Source organism: Gopherus flavomarginatus, chromosome 6 (genome assembly GCF_025201925.1).
Source record: "Gopherus flavomarginatus isolate rGopFla2 chromosome 6, rGopFla2.mat.asm, whole genome shotgun sequence".
NCBI lineage: Eukaryota > Metazoa > Chordata > Testudines > Testudinidae > Gopherus > Gopherus flavomarginatus.
In genome coordinates this window covers 47,241,776-47,258,487 of record NC_066622.1, presented here as the reverse complement: position 1 = coordinate 47,258,487, position 16,712 = coordinate 47,241,776, and the positions used below count along the sequence as shown (strand labels likewise).

Genomic DNA, 16,712 nt, shown 5'->3' with positions numbered 1-16,712 from the left:
ATTCCCTCATCTCTGCACCAAGGAGATCCCCCGACACTCAGGCAACCGCCTTCCTCTCTTCCTGTTTATTATTAAGGAGGTGCCACATTACCTGAAGCTCTGCCCTTCTCAGACATCTCTCCTTGTGAGCCCTCTGCAGCTTAGTTATAGGGCTCCTGATCTCACCGGCCTTTAAACGAGGCGGGGGCTGGCTAGCAAGGAACGCCACTGTTTGGGGGCTGGAGGAGGGGGAACGTTCTCATACCCCACTGTTAGCGGCTACAGAACAACCCCTGGTGATCCAGTCCTGGCCGGCTGCCTCGCTGATGTTCCTCCGCTTTCCTTCGTCCCCAGGGCTTTTCCATGCAGGGCCAGTACAGCGGGGGGCCTCAAGCTGAGGTGAGTCCAGCTTTGCCTCCTCGGCACAGGGGGCTCAATCTCAGTTCCACAGTGCCAGGAGATCCCGTCTCCTCCCATATGCCCTTGAACTGAGCTGCAGCATTGTCCTATTGCATGGCAGCAGAGCTGGCGGCAAGAGTCAGCCTTTGCAAGGCCCTGCTGAACGTGGATGCACCACACCCTTGTCAGGGAGGAAATATAACCTGGGAGATGCAAGCCTCCCCACTCCCCACCCCGCCCCTGGCCATCAGTGCACCAAATCCAGCCCTGGTGTGCTGGTCCCATTTACCCCAGGGGAAAATTTGGCCCTTTGTGTGTCCCACCATCTCTCCCATCACCCTTGTCTTCCCAGCACAGCTCTCATCTCTGGGGCATGTTTCCATGTGGAGTCTCCATGCCTGGTCCTCCCTCATCACTTCCTTCCCCAGGTCAGGCCCACGCAGCAGAAAGCAGGGGAGCCCCTCGCTCCTGGAGCCACCCTGCAGGGAGATGTCTGTGTCCTCCTCTCCCTGCAGCCAACTTCACCTGCCACAAGCCAAGGGCCTGCTGCTTCTGCTGCCAGCTGTGCTAGGCCCATCCACCACTGGGTGCACGTCTCCGTAGGCCTGCAGCTCAGGGCCAGCTCACATAGGCATGGCAGAATTGCCTGGTAGAACCTCGTGCAGCTCTGAACACGAAGTGGGCTGTGTCCATGGTCACAGACAGGGCTGGTAGCTGCTGTTACTATGAAAAGCCCCTTTCCCGGGGGGTTCTGCTGTCCCACCCATCCACTGTGGTTCCAACTGTCTGGCAGCCAAAGGGCTGGATGGTGGGTGACCCGACTACTTTTTAGACGTAGCTCTTGTATTTATTTTCCTAATTTCTTCCCTGGGAGCAGGTGACGAAATTGCAGCAACTCTCTGGGCATCCCGTTGCCTTCACCTCTCTGGGCCAGGCACCCTCCCTGGTCCCAGGTAAGAAAACCAGCCCCGCCCCACCCTGTCCCCCCAGCAGGTGATCAGCTCATGGAAGGCGCACACATCATCAAAATCCTCTGTGGGCGAGCAGGGTCATCCGCTCTGCCCACCCCTGCGGCCGGAATTGATGAACACAGGCTATGCCAGGCCCAGGCAAGGAGAGGGGCCCAATTCTACAGAATCAAATAGACGTCATGAAACAAAGTCTGTTTGTCAAAGCCCCAGATGTGCAGTGGCTCCACCCCTCCCAGCATGGGGAGATCTGGGACCACGTCTCCGGAGGATGGGGGGGGTTGGGTGTGCTGGGAGAGAGTCCATGGTTGCTGTCCTCATCTGACCACAGCTTGCTGCTCCCAAGACAGCTGGAGGGAAGAGGGGCCAGCCAGCAGCCCAGAGCCCTGCAGGGAAACCCTCCAACTCCACTAGACTCTCCCTAACACCTCCAGTCCTTGGTGCTCAGGTGGCCGGCACCCTCCAGGAAGGGCGGGGCAGGGATGGGTGTCTGGGATGTTTGGCCAGCCCCACCCCCAACCAGCTGGGTATCGACAAGCCCCAGGAAAAGATATTCCCTGTACCTGGAGCCCAGTGGCCTTTAGCAGGAGCAGAGCACAGAGGGGAGGGAAGCAGGGGAATCACTAGCAGAGCCCCAGAAATGTTGCCTTTTCTCTCCCTCTCCGGCCAGGCCTGGACGCCAGCCCCCAGAGCAGCTCGCAGGAGTTCCTGGTTCCCAATGATGTAAGTGGCCGTTGCTCTCCTGCGAGAGCCTCCTCCCATTCCCACCGGTGCTATGCCTGCCCTGGGGCCTCAGCAGGGAGCCTTTACTGCCAGAGGGGGCAAACTGCAGAGGGGAACGGCCCCAACCCACCCCAGCTCCCAAAAATCCCCCTCTTCGAACATCAGGAGCTTGGGGACCAGACTCTGCTGCTGGCCCCCGGCATTGGAGTGGGGCAAAGGCAAATTCCAGATCCAGCCTCCCCCTGCTCTGTGCAGCAGAGATATCTGGATTGAGGCACGGGCTCCATGAGTCAGGGACCCTGGCAAAGCCCCATTGTTGCCTTACCCTCATGATCAAATCTCAACTTAAAGAGCCAGTGTCCCAGTTTTGGACACCAAGGTCTCCCCAGCCCACCCATCTAGTCAGGCTTCAGCCATCACTACGGAGGCCCCGCCCCCTGGCACAAAGGTGCAGCAGCAGCAGCAGCAAAAGGGCTACCCACTCCCTGAGCCCCCTCTCCATTGGCCAGCCTAGCCTTAGTTGTGCCCACGGTCCTGCTTTTCAGGAGCGCAGCCCAGAGGCAGAGCTGGGGTCAGGGGGAAATGTCACCAGCAGAGAAGAATGAGCCAGAACTACCCACCCTCGCAGCCTCATTCCAGGCACCGGTGCCCCAGGGCTGCTCTCCAACGCAGCGCAGGCTGCCAAGCACAGAGCCGCCTCTGTTACAGCTGGTAGGAAGCGGGGGGGAGAGGCACAAGGGCAGTGTTGACCTTTCTGCAACCCACCCCCTAAAGTCATCACACCCCAGCCGCTGCCTCGGGCCTTTTAAAAAGACACAGCATCAAAGACTCACTGCTGACCCATGTTGGTGAGAACATGGAACTACACCCATGGGGGCAGCACTGAGTGGACGTGGGGGATGGGAGTCATGCAGGACGTTAAGGTTGGGCAGTCAAGGGGCAACCTATTCCACGATCAGGGGCATTGGGGCCTAGTGGCTGGGGGGAGCAGTGTCCCATGCTCAGTGCTAGATTCTGGGTTTGGGGGAGACCCTACCTCCTCCTCTCATTAGGCCCACGCCTGCGGGGCCTCACTGGGCACTGCCCTGTGATGGGGAGGGGCAGGCACAGCTGCTGGGCAGGTGGGAGTGGGTGGGGTGCTAAGAAAGCAACTCCCCCTACTCCTGAAACACTCCGAACAACGTGGCCGAGCAGAGCAGCTCCTGTGTCATGCTATCGAAGGGCACTCCAGCTCCTTCTCCTGGTGCTGCTCTGTCCAGCACTGCTGCTTCCACCCCAGCTCCCCCAAATTAACCCCTCTCTGCTCCTCCCCAGCTGATTGGTTGCATCATTGGCCGCCAGGGCACCAAGATCAGCGAGATCCGGCAGATGTCCGGAGCGCACATCAAAATCGGAAACCAGAGCGAGGGCTCCAGTGAGCGCCATGTGACCATCACGGGGACCCCAGTCAGTATCACTCTTGCCCAGTACCTCATCACAGCCTGGTAAGGGCCAGCACCCCCCTGGGGGGTGGGGCAGGGGAAGGAGCAGCCCATACCCTGGTCTGCAGGGCAGCAGAAGCAAATTTCTGTGTCACTCCTTCTCCTTGAGCTGTGATCTCAGTGAGACTAGGGGGCGGGAAGTGGCCACCTCTTCCACAATCTATGCAGTGTCCCAACACTCTGCCTGCTTATACGATGGGCATCTTCCAGTCAGACTGACAAGGGTGTTTGTCACATGCACAAAGACTGGAGTGTCAAAGACCAATGCACCCTGAGCCTTAGGGACCAGCAGTTCTTTCATCCCAACCTTTCTCCAGCCCGTCTTAGAGCGAGATGAAAAATGGGTCCCCTCCCCCTTATTGACTCAGAAATGTGCAGCGGTGTCTCAAGGGAGCTGTAGTTCACATGCCTCATGGTCCCGTTTGCCTCTCTAGGCCAGGCTCCCTGGCCAGACTACATCTCCCATGATGCACCACAGCCTCCCTGGTAGGTATTTTGATGGAAAATTTCTAACCAGCCCCAGTTCTTGCCACCTTTCAGAAGAGATGTGAAACTGAGCCCTGACGCTTGGAAGATCCCACGTCTGGCCAAATCACAACATGGGCATTCCCTTCTGCCTCCCAAACACTTCCACTGCAGAGCCAGCTGCAGAAACTGCTCTGCACTCCCACTCCTAGACACGGAGTGTTGCATAGCACTGCTTGTGCAGCAGCTGCCTTTCAGGAAGGAAAGGGATCCCGCTAGACCTGCTCGGATCAGGTATAAACACTGGTGCCCTGCCAACGCTTATATGTCTGGCGTCTGCATTGGTAAGATCTCACAAAAAGCCTCTGGTGCAGATACAGCCCTGTAATGCAAACTGCGCTGGGAGCCTTCAGGACAGAAGGGCCTATGGCCTCATCTCCACACATGCTTGCACTGGTTTCACTAAACTAGTTTAGTTAAGCTTGTGAAAACCCTTCTGTGGATGCTCTTAGTTTGGCTTAAAAGCAGTTTATTTTCGTTTAGTTTAAATCAGTTCCTAATCAGCTTAAACTAAACTGCATTAAGAGCATCTGCACAAATTTTGGCACTAGTTTAACTAACTCAGTTAAAATCCCTAAATCAATCCGGCAAACTCCACATGTAGGTGTGTGTGTGTGTGTAACCCACCATTACATGGCATGGTTCTCTGTTGCACTCTAGTGGCTAACTGGTGTATACGAGTTTATGAGTCAGCTATGGCCTTTGAACTACCAGGGACCTGGTTTTTCAGGTTGGCAGAAGCCCATTCTTTTAGCCAGAGGTGAAGGGTTCAATCCCCACTGCAGGGGATTGGTGTTACATGCATGAGGGTATTACCGCACCCTACCTTCTAGCTCTACTCTGTGTGCATCTCACTGCCTCTCTCCCTCCTTGTTCCTCCAGTTTAGAGACAGCCAAATCTACCTCCCAGATGCCCCCCATCTCCAGCCCCGTTGACCTCAGCATGACCTTCTCCCAGTCCCTCAATCCATCGCCGGGCCCCACGCTGACAGCAGTAGCCGCACCCCCTCCCACCTTGCTGGGTGGCCCTTACGCCATCTCCCTGTCCAACTTCATCGGCCTCAAGCCTGTCCCCTTCCTGACACTGCCCCCTTCCTCGGCTGCGGGGCACAACGGCAGCCTCGCCACCTACACGACCAAGATCTCCACAGCCAACGGCGCCAAGAAAGCAGAGCGGCAGAAGTTCTCCCCGTACTGAGGCTGGTGGGTGGGAGGCTGGCAGGCCAGAGAGGAAGGGGGAGACCACAGGATGCCACCCCTCAGTTTGTGGGACACCAACAGCGCCACTCCAAGGCAGGCACCTGGGCCACCGCCACCCCATGCTGGGGCATCCCGAGCCATACATGGGGATGGACGGAGAGGTAGGGAACGTGGAGGAGGTGGGTGGGCAGCCTGGAGCCCTGCCGTCCCTGGTGCGTCTTCTCTGGACAATGGGGTGGGGGCTGTCTCAGCCTTGCACCCCCTTCCGTCCCCCACTTCTCCACTCCTGGAGAGGCTGGCTCTGTCCCCGTTAGCTTTAGTGCTGCAATTTTTAGGGGAAGTTCCCATCCCCCCCAGCCCTTGGAATTGGAGGGCACCCTCACCTGACAGCACAGTGCTGGCCACACTCACCCTGGGCAGGCGGGCGACAGGGCAAGGCTAGAGGCCAGTTTGAGCATAGCTCGAGGCCCACGCCGTGCTGCCGCCGGATGTCTGGGGGCTGCTGGGAAGGACAGAACTGGAATCAGTCACACTCTTCCCAGGAGTCGGCGCTTTTATGATCTCCAAGTACCTAGACCTGGACCAAGCTGGAAACTCAGCCCCGAGCTCTGGCCTCCCTCCACACACAGAGCCCTGCTGGGAACCAGGCAACAGGCTGGGTCAGGTTTAGAAGGCTACCCTCCAGCAGAAAGGTACCTGGCCTGAAGGGAATTCAAGGCAAATGCTCAGAATATCACAGCGCCTACTCCTCTTCTCTGCCGGGACAGGGGAGACCCCCCCACAGGTTCCTGTGACTCTGGGCAGGGGCATAGTCGGGTATATATTGGGCTAGCCTTGTGGCTTATTTGCTGCTACAGTAACTACAGCTCTGGGAAACTGATAGTGGCTAATCAGGAACGCTCCTGGCCTATCCCTGGGGCAGAACCCCAGCTCTGGCAGCTAATGCATGAGCTCATTTGTTCCAAGGACTCATTGGCTGTTGGAGTCAGTCGTGATTGGATGGAGACACCAGTCAAAGCTTCCTATGTTTTGCCCCTTCCCCCAGTGGTTCCATGGAGTAACTCCTGGCTCTGCTTTCTCCTTGAGGAAGCTCCCAGGTTCTGCCTTCCCAAGGGTCCATTACCAGGGCTCTTACCCAGACTGCACAAAGCCACGTGATGGATGGATGGATGACACCCACAGTCTCCTCCTTGATGGGAAGTTGCACCCTAAGGGGTGCATCCAGTGCCTTCCTCATGGGTGGAGCCTGGGGTTGGAAGAGGGAAACCAGACTAATAGCCCTAAATAAAGTCCTTCCCCTCCCCCAGTTATCCTAACAGATCAGACCAGGGGAGAGAGAGAGAGCCAGGCCTTTCTCGCTCAAATGCTTTCCTGCTAGGGGGATCGGAGGAGGCAGGGTTGGACTGTTTCATTCTTAGACGTACTCCATGGTGGAGCAGGTGCATCATGAAGCATCCAGCCGGGCTGTGTGCGTTGAACCAGCAGAGAGACTGGTGACTCCGAACAAGGGATTACAAGGTGCTAACAAACTGACTGAGTCTGGAGTGAGAGCATAGGGTCAAGTAACTGCACAGCGAGACTGTTCCTTAGCAATCAGCTGTGTTCACCTGGCACTGAACATGCGCTGTCCTGGGTGTCTGAGACTCTGGTTCCCACTTTAGAAACACCATGATCCAAACAGCCTGTAGTCCCCACTGCCAAATCCTGGTGATCAACAGCAGAGAGCAAAGGAGTCTAGGGGCCTGATCCCAGCCGGGGTACATTACTATCCCTCCACTGAAGTCAAACACCCACTGAGGATCTGGCCTGGTATCTCCTGAAGTTCTGCCTCCACAACAAAGGAATCGCCCCCTATCCCCGCCTCTCCCAACAGAGACCTCACCAACTGTGCAATGAGCTGTCTCCAGCCCATCCTCCACTTGATGGTGAACGTCTCCCCCAGTAGCCCCCTCAAAAAGCTTCCCCCGCCCGCCTAGCCCAGCTGTCTTGGAAAATGCTGTACATAGAATTCTCTATTTTTTCCTTCTTTGTAACTTATCAGCAGTTTAATAAAGAGACAAGCCTTGCGAACTCAGGACTCTGGTGGGGTTTAGTGGGCTCCTTCGGATCCAAAGTGAACGGTCCGCCATCCATTCACACCTAGCAAAAGGGAATGGTTTGGTGACTCTCCAGCGAGAGACCTTGCAGGCTAAAGGATGACTCATATGAACAGCTCCAGGGAAAGGCTGGCATGGGGCAGGGGAAAGTCCTCACTGGGAGATGTATCCTGCCTGCATTAAAGTGCTGACTAGAGATTGACACAAAGATAACAGCTCAATTATCACCATGCTGTGTGCGCAGCTGTTACTCACCGTCTCCTCACAATGCAGTGAGCAGCTCCGAGGTGGCCCTCGCACCATTTGGAAAGGTTTCCATCCAGCCACAAAGGGTTTCTCCCAAGCAAGCCACAGCAGAATTGGCAACTCTCACACTTATTGGCATTTTTCTTGAAGATCCAACTCCTGGAGTCCTTCACTTCTGGGAGACTATCCCATCACATTTAAAAATTAAAGTAAGCGTCTGGCTTGTCTGATAATGGAGAAAAGCTTGAGACCTTGACCCAGAAAGGAACTAGAAAGAATCCAAACTTTGTGAAAAATATTCATGATTTTGAAGCCAAGCACCCATTTGCTCATTTGTGTTTTGTTTGTTGAGGGCTGGCTCATGAGTGTTTGTAATGCTTGGGCTTGCCAGTGCTGGTACAGGACCAGTTCAGCTCAGAACTAAAGCCCTCTGGGAATTGTAGCGCAGAAGGATGATGGGAGCTGGAGGTGTGAATGGGTAGCACCTCATCTTGGCCTGAGGTCCCCCTGCCGGTAGCCTGCCTCAGTTTCCCTTGTCTTCAGCTCAGACTATCACAGCTCCTCTTATTTGGGTCAGCACCATCTCTACTCAGAGCTGAATTTACTACCATTACATATCAGTCCCAAAATAAAGTTCTCAACTCTACCCCAAGTCCATCTTCCCAGTCTGTCCCACTGGCCTCCCAGGTAAATTTCCCTGCTTAAAGCCTTTTCCCTAAAGACGCAGGATTCCTGGCTGTAACCTGGTCCTTCCCTTCAACTATCCCCTCCCTTTGCAGGTGCCTCTACTTGTTTCTCCCTGTATAGCCCCCTCTCTGCAGGGTCCTGTTGCTCTTTATAGACTCAGCTCCTCCTTACCCAGCTGGTTCTTCCGATGAACTCTTGCCCCATCCCTGATGTGACAGGCAGGTCTAACAGTGTTGGGCTGACCAGCTGCAGGCCTCCCACCCTTAAAGGGACAGGCCACCCCATTATAGGCTCCTTCAGCCTTCCTTAGGATGAGGTTCTGTGGCCTACTTACGCATGGATGGGCAGGAATGGGCTCACTGAGAGAAGAGGAGTAGCAGCAAGCCCACTCAAGGGGCTGACCAGGAGTCTGAGGGAGCAATCCCAGCCGGTGAGACACACTGGACTCATTGCAAAGCCCAGGCCAAGGCAGGATGCTGGCCTGGGCAGTGCAGACTCACGGCTCTGTCCCTTTGCCCATTCAGTCTGTCAGCGTCCAGAAGTTTAGACCTGTCAGCCCATGTGTCAAATCAAAGACGAGATCCCCCCGATCAGAATGGCCTGGAAAGCCCCTCCAGAGACCCAATCAGCTGGCATCCCTTTGAGATCCTTCTCTGTAGGGTATGAGCTGGAATCCCCTGGCAGAATATTGGCAGGACTCCCCACATTCCCCATGGAGTCTTGGCTGGGATACCCCAAGGCCCCCTTCAAAGGCACCCTATCAGCAGTGCATTTGAAGCCAATCTCTTTAAACCTGCAAGACAAAGAGCTTTCTAGGGCAATCAGACCCACACTACTGCAGCTGCCTTAATTAATTAAATAGCAAGAAAATTATGCAAAGGGAAGGGGAGGAGAGAGTAATGCAACAGAGGTTGTGAAGCCCCATGGGGCCGGTTTCCAAAGCAACCCGGCTTGCCAAGCCAGCTGCTCACTGCTCTAGACTGGAGTGGGCCTCGACCCCCAAGCTGTGGGGACGGGGGCACTTGACAAGAGTGGAGTGGCTGCCAACCTGGGTAAAAAGGCTGCTGGAGTGGCACATCTGCCCCGCTGCCTTGGAGAGCAGTCGGGCAGGCTGCATTGTTCTGCCCGTAATTACCATTCAAAAGGACAGGACCCCCATGGTGTGTGACGTCCCGCACAAGGGCTCTGCAAGCAGCAGCCATTCTCCGCTCTCTGCGGGGAAATCGAGGCCCTGCTCTTCAGAGAAATCTAGGCCCCAATCTAACTCCCATGTGGATTTAGGCCCTAGATCCCCATTGAAATCAATGGGAGTTCAGTGCCTAAATAGCTCTGAGGATCTATGCCCAGCTTCCCAGAGCCCATAGGGAGCTGGAGCAGTTTGGGGGTGGTCCTGGTCAGCTCCCTTTTTTCCTGGTGCAGCTGCTATTGCTCAGGGGTAGGGAGGGGATGGTGTTTCAGTTTAACCCCTTCTCTGCTGGCGGCATCATCTGCCTGAGGCTTTTGTGCGTGGGGAGGCATTATGGCCTCCCCCCGCACACACTGCACACTTACTGCCCCAGCCCTTTTGGGAACGGGGGTCTCTTCCCAGTCACCATCTGTGATTGCCTGGTCTCAGCCTCCCTGGGTGGTGGGGGCTGGTTCACGGTCGGGCGTTGGGACTGTGCAGATGCCTGTGTGTGATGGGGGTGGGGGGACGAGCGAGCCAGCAGATAAGAGGGAGAACGCAGCTGCCTTATCAGGAGCATGTGCAGCATGCTTGGGGGGTGTGCCTGGCTCCTGGCCTGGCCGCCAGGCAGCCTCGTGTTTGAGGAGTGCAGCCAGGGAAACGGCTCTGCTTCCTGCCTGGGGCGCCTAGTTACAACAGGGCTTGGGGTGGGATCTGACTGCCAGCATGCGGAGCAGCTTGCTTCCCCCTTCCAGAACTGGTGGCAGGGCTGGGGCAGGTTAGGGCAGGGGATTGTGTGTGGGGGGAACCCCAGGAGCCTCAGATGAAGGGAGAAGTCCTTCATCCTCGGGGGGGAGGCCCTCAATCGCTGCAGTGCAGCTCCCTCCAGGCCTTCTCCCCACTGGGCCGGGTGTGCTCCAGGCTTCCTCTGGACCAAGCCACGGCGGCTAGGAGTCTGCTAGGGCCCTGCCACTCATCCTTCTGGCTCTGGAGGGCCCCAGTTCACTCCCCAGCACAGTTGCCCTTGTGCACCCCCTCACTGAGCAGTTCCAACCCACGCCAGATTTCAGAAGCCACGGTGTTTGCACAGACGCTCCCCCCATTCCGGCACACAGCATTACCATGCTGTGCAGGGCACACCTCCTGCTCTGAAGGCAGCAACCCCAGCAGGAGCTGGAACCAGGATAAAGGCCGCAACCAGAGGGAGAGAATGGTGGTTACAAGAACCACATGGCTCGTCAGCTCTCTCTTATTAAAGAGACTCGCCGAAAATGCTCCTTGCATCAAACCTGGACACTGACCACTGGTGGCAGGCCAGGGAGCCAGAATGCAGCCTTGTATTCACACTGTCCACACCACTGGAATAATCTTTGTACAAAATACGCCGTGTTCGGCATCATTTGAAAATGAATAACTTGCTGGTCAGTGATATCATGGTGAAATGTGTGTAGCGACATTACATGTAAAGTCACAAACGTACCCTGAAATCATGTGTCTGCTAGACAAGCCTGTTTCTCAAAGACAAAGGACAAAGCTGACACCTCTAGCCAGGTGGCCATCACATAGCCATTCCTTGGCAAGGAAGGGGGGCAGGAACAAACAGAGCTTGTGGAACTCCTTACCTGAGGAGGTTGTGAAGGCTGGGACTATAACAATGTTTAAAAGGGAACTGGATAAATTCATGGTGGCTAAGTCCATAAATGGCTATTAGCCAGGAAGGGTAAAGAATGGTATCCCTAGCCTCTGTTCATCAGAGGATGGAGATGGATGGCAGGAGAGAGATCACTTGATCATTGCCTGTTAGCTTCACTCCCTCTGGGCACCTGGCATTGGCCACTGTAGGTAGACAGATACTGGGCTAGATGGACCTTTGGTCTGACCCGGTACGGCCCTTCTTATGTTCTTATGTTTGTTCTGTTCTAGCTGCATCTTAGCAAACAGCATGAACTCGCTTTCCCTATGAGCTGCCTTGTCTCTGTCCTCACAGCAGGTATGAACTTTATCTAGGGGTAACTCTTGGGAAGATGCAACAGAGTCCTGTGGCACCTTATCGACCAGCAGACATATTGGAGCATGCGGCTGATGAAGTGGGTATTCACCCACGAAAGCTCATGCTCCAATACGTCTGTTAGTCTATAAGGTGCCACAGGACTCTCTGTCGCTTTTTACAAATCCAGACTAACACGGCTACCCTGATAATTCTTGGGAAAATGAGTTTCAAAGGGGGACTGAAGTGTAACAGTGAAGGACAAAATCACCCCAGGTTCTCTTTCCCTAGGCAGTTCTCTTTGCCACCTAAGAGGACAAAAGAAAGAGCCTATGGACTTTGGAAGCAGAGCCTGGCCTGAGTGCTTGGTTCAGAAAACATGTGGCAAGGGACTTCATCTTGAACTGAGTCCAGTTTGTCAAGCTGAGAGAGCGTTTGAGCTTTATTTGTCTTGTGACCGTTTCTGGCTTTAAAGTCTCCTTACTTGTAGTCACATAAAATCTCTCTCTTTGCAGTTAATAAACTGGTTTTATTCTTTAATTAAAACTAAGCCCACATTGTAAAGCGTTTGGGTAACTCTGCTGAAGGCAGCAACTGTTGTATGTTGATCCCCTTAGAGGGGCTATGGACTGTCCAGGAGAGGGCAGAACATATGCTTTGGGGGTGGGAGTGGGGGGGAATCTGGGACTGGGAGCATGCGGAGGTCACCCTGCAGTGGTAACTAAGGCTGCAGGAAGCCAGATAGGTTTTGGAAGCCATTCTCTGTTAGACGCTGAAAGCAGTTCCCATGTAAATGCCATAGCAGCTGTGGCTGTGAAGCTGAGGAGGGTCCCGATGTAGGGCTACCTCCTGGAGCATGTGGAAACTTCTCTTTCCTGCCATGGTAGCCATGCAGGCTGTATTTAGTAAATATCCTGTCTGCTGGTAATTGGCCAGCGATTGCAGGGCCCTCCAGCTCCCTGAGCAATTACACTAAGTAGGCCAGCCACCGATCTCTGCTACACTGGTGTAAACTCAGAGTAAGGCAGGGGAGTTACTATGGATATACACACTGCCAGGGTAACGGAGTGGATGCTGAATGAAGCCTGCCCATGCAATCTTAATTTGGCCCCCTTGGGCGTGTACTGTCTGACAGGCTTTAATGACACAAGCCTGTACTGTTTTTCCCCAGAACACTGCCTCATTCGGGGCACAGGATGGATCCATTCTGAGGATGAATCAGGGTAGCGTACGGCAGCCAGCCACTAGAACTTCAGCTGTGTTTGTTGCAGAAGGCATGCCGTGAATGAAGCAAAGCATGGGCAGCGCATCAACCGCCGATTAGGAGAGGCTAGCTCCCTCACCAGAGCCCAGAGGCCCCCCACCCGCAGCCGCCCCTCCCCAGAGTGCCAGGTGGGTGACTGGCCCCAGCCACCTCGAGTCCCCAGCCGCAGGCTGTCCTGCCCTAGCCCAGGCCACTGGGGAAGAGTGGGAAGCAGGAGGGGGCCGGGGGGAAAAGCATGAGAAGCTGTGATGCATGCAGGTACAGGGCGATGAACACCCGTAGCAGTGTTGCCTGCCCAGTCGGGCTTTCAGGCTAGCCACTGCCTCAGCTCTTCCTCGCTCAGATTGGGTTTCCTGAACTCCCAGCCTGGTTTGGTTGCTGCGGGGACCTGGACCTCCGGCTCAGACATAAAGAAAAAGTCCACCCCTTCCAGCATATAGATAAAACGTCTCCCACACCCCCTAGAAAGCTGAGCCCAGTCCCTGCTACCTGAGATCTCTCCTCAGCTCCTCCTGGGCTCCTTTGTCTTTTCAGCAAGAAGTCTTCAGGCATGGAGCCTCCCTTTTCCCAGCTTGCTCGTGCTTTCTCCAGGTTTCACTGCACCCCAGAAGGCCTGATTTAGCCAATGACCTACTTGTCCTGGGACTTTGCTCATTTTTTTCCACCTGGGGAGGCAAGCCATGTGTTTCACTAGCGGGGCTGGGCTCCTCTCCCCTTAAAAGGCCAGGCACCCGGCGACAGTGCCCTAGGAAAGCCATGTGCCTATTAATCATTCGGTGTCCAGCACAGGGTCTGAACAGCACGCCACAAATACGGCCCGAGGGCCGCACATTCAACAAGGATCAAACAAAACAGCAAAGGGCGGGTCACTCAACGAGCACCAGCCATGCTGGGTAGTGACTGAGGCAGTGGAATTCGGAGCATGTGCGCATACAATTGACGATGGTAGCATCACACATACACACAAGGGAGCTGCATTCAGGTTGCACGGCCAAGCTTCATTCTGGCATGGCCTCGCTTCTGAGTGCTTGACTTTGCAACCTCACCGCTCTTCTCACATATTCTTAGTGTGTGACTGTTTATAGTACAGCAGCAGCAAGTGGCCAGGACTCTCTCGTGCTGGCCACTCTACAAACATATAACAAGGAGAGCGGGATGTAGTTCTTTGTCTTGGGCTATGTCGTATGGAAAGGGTTTAAATCCACGTGCATGGTAATGAAACCCTACCTGTAGAGGCATTCTGCACAGTCATTAGCCTTACAGTGGCCAGGCCAATGGGCCCAAGACATGCTGAATAGAACCGCAACACTTCACGGGGGACAAATCTGGTTGGGAAAGGGTCCGCTGGAAACGGACATTGTCAGATCACAGGAAGAAAGAAGCAGGAATTGGCAGAAACTGAGCAGGTAATTCACTGATTGTCAGCAATTGTACATGGGCCCCAGGGAAATGTGCATCTTGTGTAAAGGCTTCTCTCTCTCCACACCAGTAGCTGAAGGGTGGGGGCTACACACTGCACAGACACTGTTGGGCTGAGGCATGAGTGGCATTTCCCCCAAGTGAGGAGAAGACAGAGCTGCTTTCCCACAATGATCCAGATAAGGGACCCTTGCACTGTGACCCTAGGCTTGGTGTTAGCGTGGGGATGCTTTCTGTTGTGCTTGTCTAGGAAAGCGAGCACCTGGCTCACCTTCACGTTTTCCCATGTTGTACCAAGAAACACCAGCTGTGCTGTCACTAAATGGAAGGGGAAAAAGGAGCTGGCTGGAGCGCTTGGAGAGAGCACAGGGGGCTGCCAAAGGAAAATGAAGATAACTTTTGCTCGTCTGTACTAGGTCAAAGGCATGGAAAGACTGCTGTCTTCTTTCAGCCCAGTGCCCCGCAGACTGGCTGGTGTGATCACAGAAAGGGCTGAATGACGCAGGGGGATGAGTCATCGCTCTACTTTGTTGTCAGGGTAAGAGAAATAATAATAAAGGGACTCTGTAAACATAGGTAGGCTGGGATTGCCAAAGGGGCATTAGCCACCCACTCCCCCTAGAATTCCCTCCCCCCGGCCCTAGCGGTTTGGAGCTTTTCCCCCATCCATAAGCAAATCGGCTCCATTTGCAAGGTTTTATTTTAACCCCCATCCCTGGCAGTTCAGGCTGCTCCCTGGAAATCAAAGCCTTGTCCTTCCTGCCTGGTTTGGTACATCTCGTTACTCAGAAAGCTCCTGGAACGAGAGCTTCGCTGGCAACTGCCAGAGGGATGCACAAGGCAGATCAGCCTCCCTCTCGCGCTTGGGGCTTTGTGTCAGTAAACACAGTGGCTATGACTCAACGCAGCTGTGCAGTGCCACGGGGCCAGTTTAACAGGCGCTTTGCTGATCAGATCTAACTGAAGCCTCCTGCTGGGTCAGAGTTGGGGGGGAAGGCAGCCCCCTCCCCCCACTGGGGGGTGTCTGAGATGCTGTGAGATGTCTGAGATGCTCTGGGAAAGGTGGGACCTGACAGGCTTGGTGGTGCAAAGGCTTCAGCCTTGGTAAGAGGAGGACAGTGCTACTAACCAACTTCATGGGAGGCTCATTCATCCATGTTCTTTAAGAACTTTGCAATCCGTAGGCCTTATCCACACTGAAAGCTGGCAGTGGTTTAGCTAAAGCCAGTTAAACTGGTGCCCCCCCACCCTCACCCCGTGGATGCTTTTAAATGGGTTTGGTTGGGGGGAGGGGCTTCTGTCAATGTATCTGTCATAAACATACAGCTAAGGGTAGCATAAAATCCCTCTTTACCCTGTAAAGGGTTAATTCCTCTTTTACCTGTAAAGGGTTAGGTTAAGAAGCTCAGATAACCTGGTTGGCACCTGACTAAAAGGACCAATAAGGGGAGAAGGTACTTTCAAATCTGTGGGGGAACGTTTTTGTTTGTGTGTTTGTTTTGTTCTCTGGGAGTCAGCAAAGGAACCAGGGCAGGGCAAATACATCTCCCTACGCCATATCTGGACTAAGCATCTAGTATTGCAGAAATAGTAAGTAATAGCATAGAAATGCATTAGATTGTCTTTTGTTTTAACCTGTGAATTTTCTCTTTGATAAGAGGGAAGTTTATCCCTGTTTTTGTAACTTTAAAGTTTTGCCTAGAGAGGAAATCCTCCGTGTTTGGAAACTTTTTGTTACTCTGTAAAGTTATCTTCCATCCTGATTTTACAGAGGTGATTCTTTTATCTTTTTTTTTTTAAATAAAACTTCTGTTAAGAACCTGATTGTTTTTCAGTGTCCTAAAGACCCAGGGGGGTTGATCTGTGCTCACTTTGTAACCAATTGGTTAGGATATTATTCTCAAGCCTCCCCAGGAAAGGGGGTGTAGGGGCTTAGAGGGATATTTTGGGGAAGGCAGGGCTCCAAGTGGCCCTCCCTGAATGTTTATTTAAATCACTTGGTGGTGGCAGCGATCAAGGACAAGATGGAACTTGTGCCTTGGAAAAGTTTTAACCTAAGCTGGTAAAAATAAGTGTAGGGGGGTCTTTCATGTGGGTCCCCACATCTTTACCCCAGCGTTCAGAGTGGGGAAGGAACCCTGACAGTATCGTTGTGATCTGGAAGCACTTTACAATGCCTTTGCACTCATAACAAGGGGGAACCAGACCTAGAACATCTGATAACTAAGCAAGGGGTAACTGACACCAACATGCCCTAATGGGCATTTCCCAGCTCTATTTCCTAGAGTCTCCCATTTCCAAGCAAGACAAAGCTGTAAAAATAATCACATAACTGAGTTTGGGCCTTATGTTAGAGCCTCCTGGTGAGTCATTTCTTCCATCAATTCCCCGTATCTAGCCACTCGAAGACATTCTCCCAACCAAGCACTCGCCATAGGTTTGCACTGAGACTTTTAAAGGAAGAGGCAACTTCCCCCACTGTGCTGGGAGGAGAGGAAAAGGGGACTCACTCTGCCTCTTCTTCAAAACAAACAAAACTTCTGAGCCTGGCACTTCCTTTGCCTCTATTAATA

The 16,712-nt window shown here is 54.0% G+C and overlaps 1 protein-coding gene across 5 annotated transcripts in view; it reads left to right on the top strand.

The window, feature by feature from the left end:
* PCBP4 (poly(rC) binding protein 4) overlaps positions 1-7,345 on the top strand; it is a 36,320-nt gene extending 28,975 nt beyond the window's left edge. For 4 of the 5 annotated variants that reach the window (XM_050958721.1, XM_050958719.1, XM_050958722.1 and 1 more), the window contains 5 exons: positions 334-378; positions 1,256-1,331; positions 2,017-2,069; positions 3,384-3,553; positions 4,958-7,345. In XM_050958721.1, coding sequence (XP_050814678.1) covers positions 334-378; positions 1,256-1,331; positions 2,017-2,069; positions 3,384-3,553; positions 4,958-5,273 — 660 coding nt within the window. In that variant the 3' untranslated portion in view covers positions 5,274-7,345. The remainder of the gene's footprint in view (positions 1-333; positions 379-1,255; positions 1,332-2,016; positions 2,070-3,383; positions 3,554-4,957) is intronic. The other variant, XM_050958723.1, reaches the window with a different exon arrangement.
* The last annotated feature ends 9,367 nt before the right edge of the window (positions 7,346-16,712 follow it).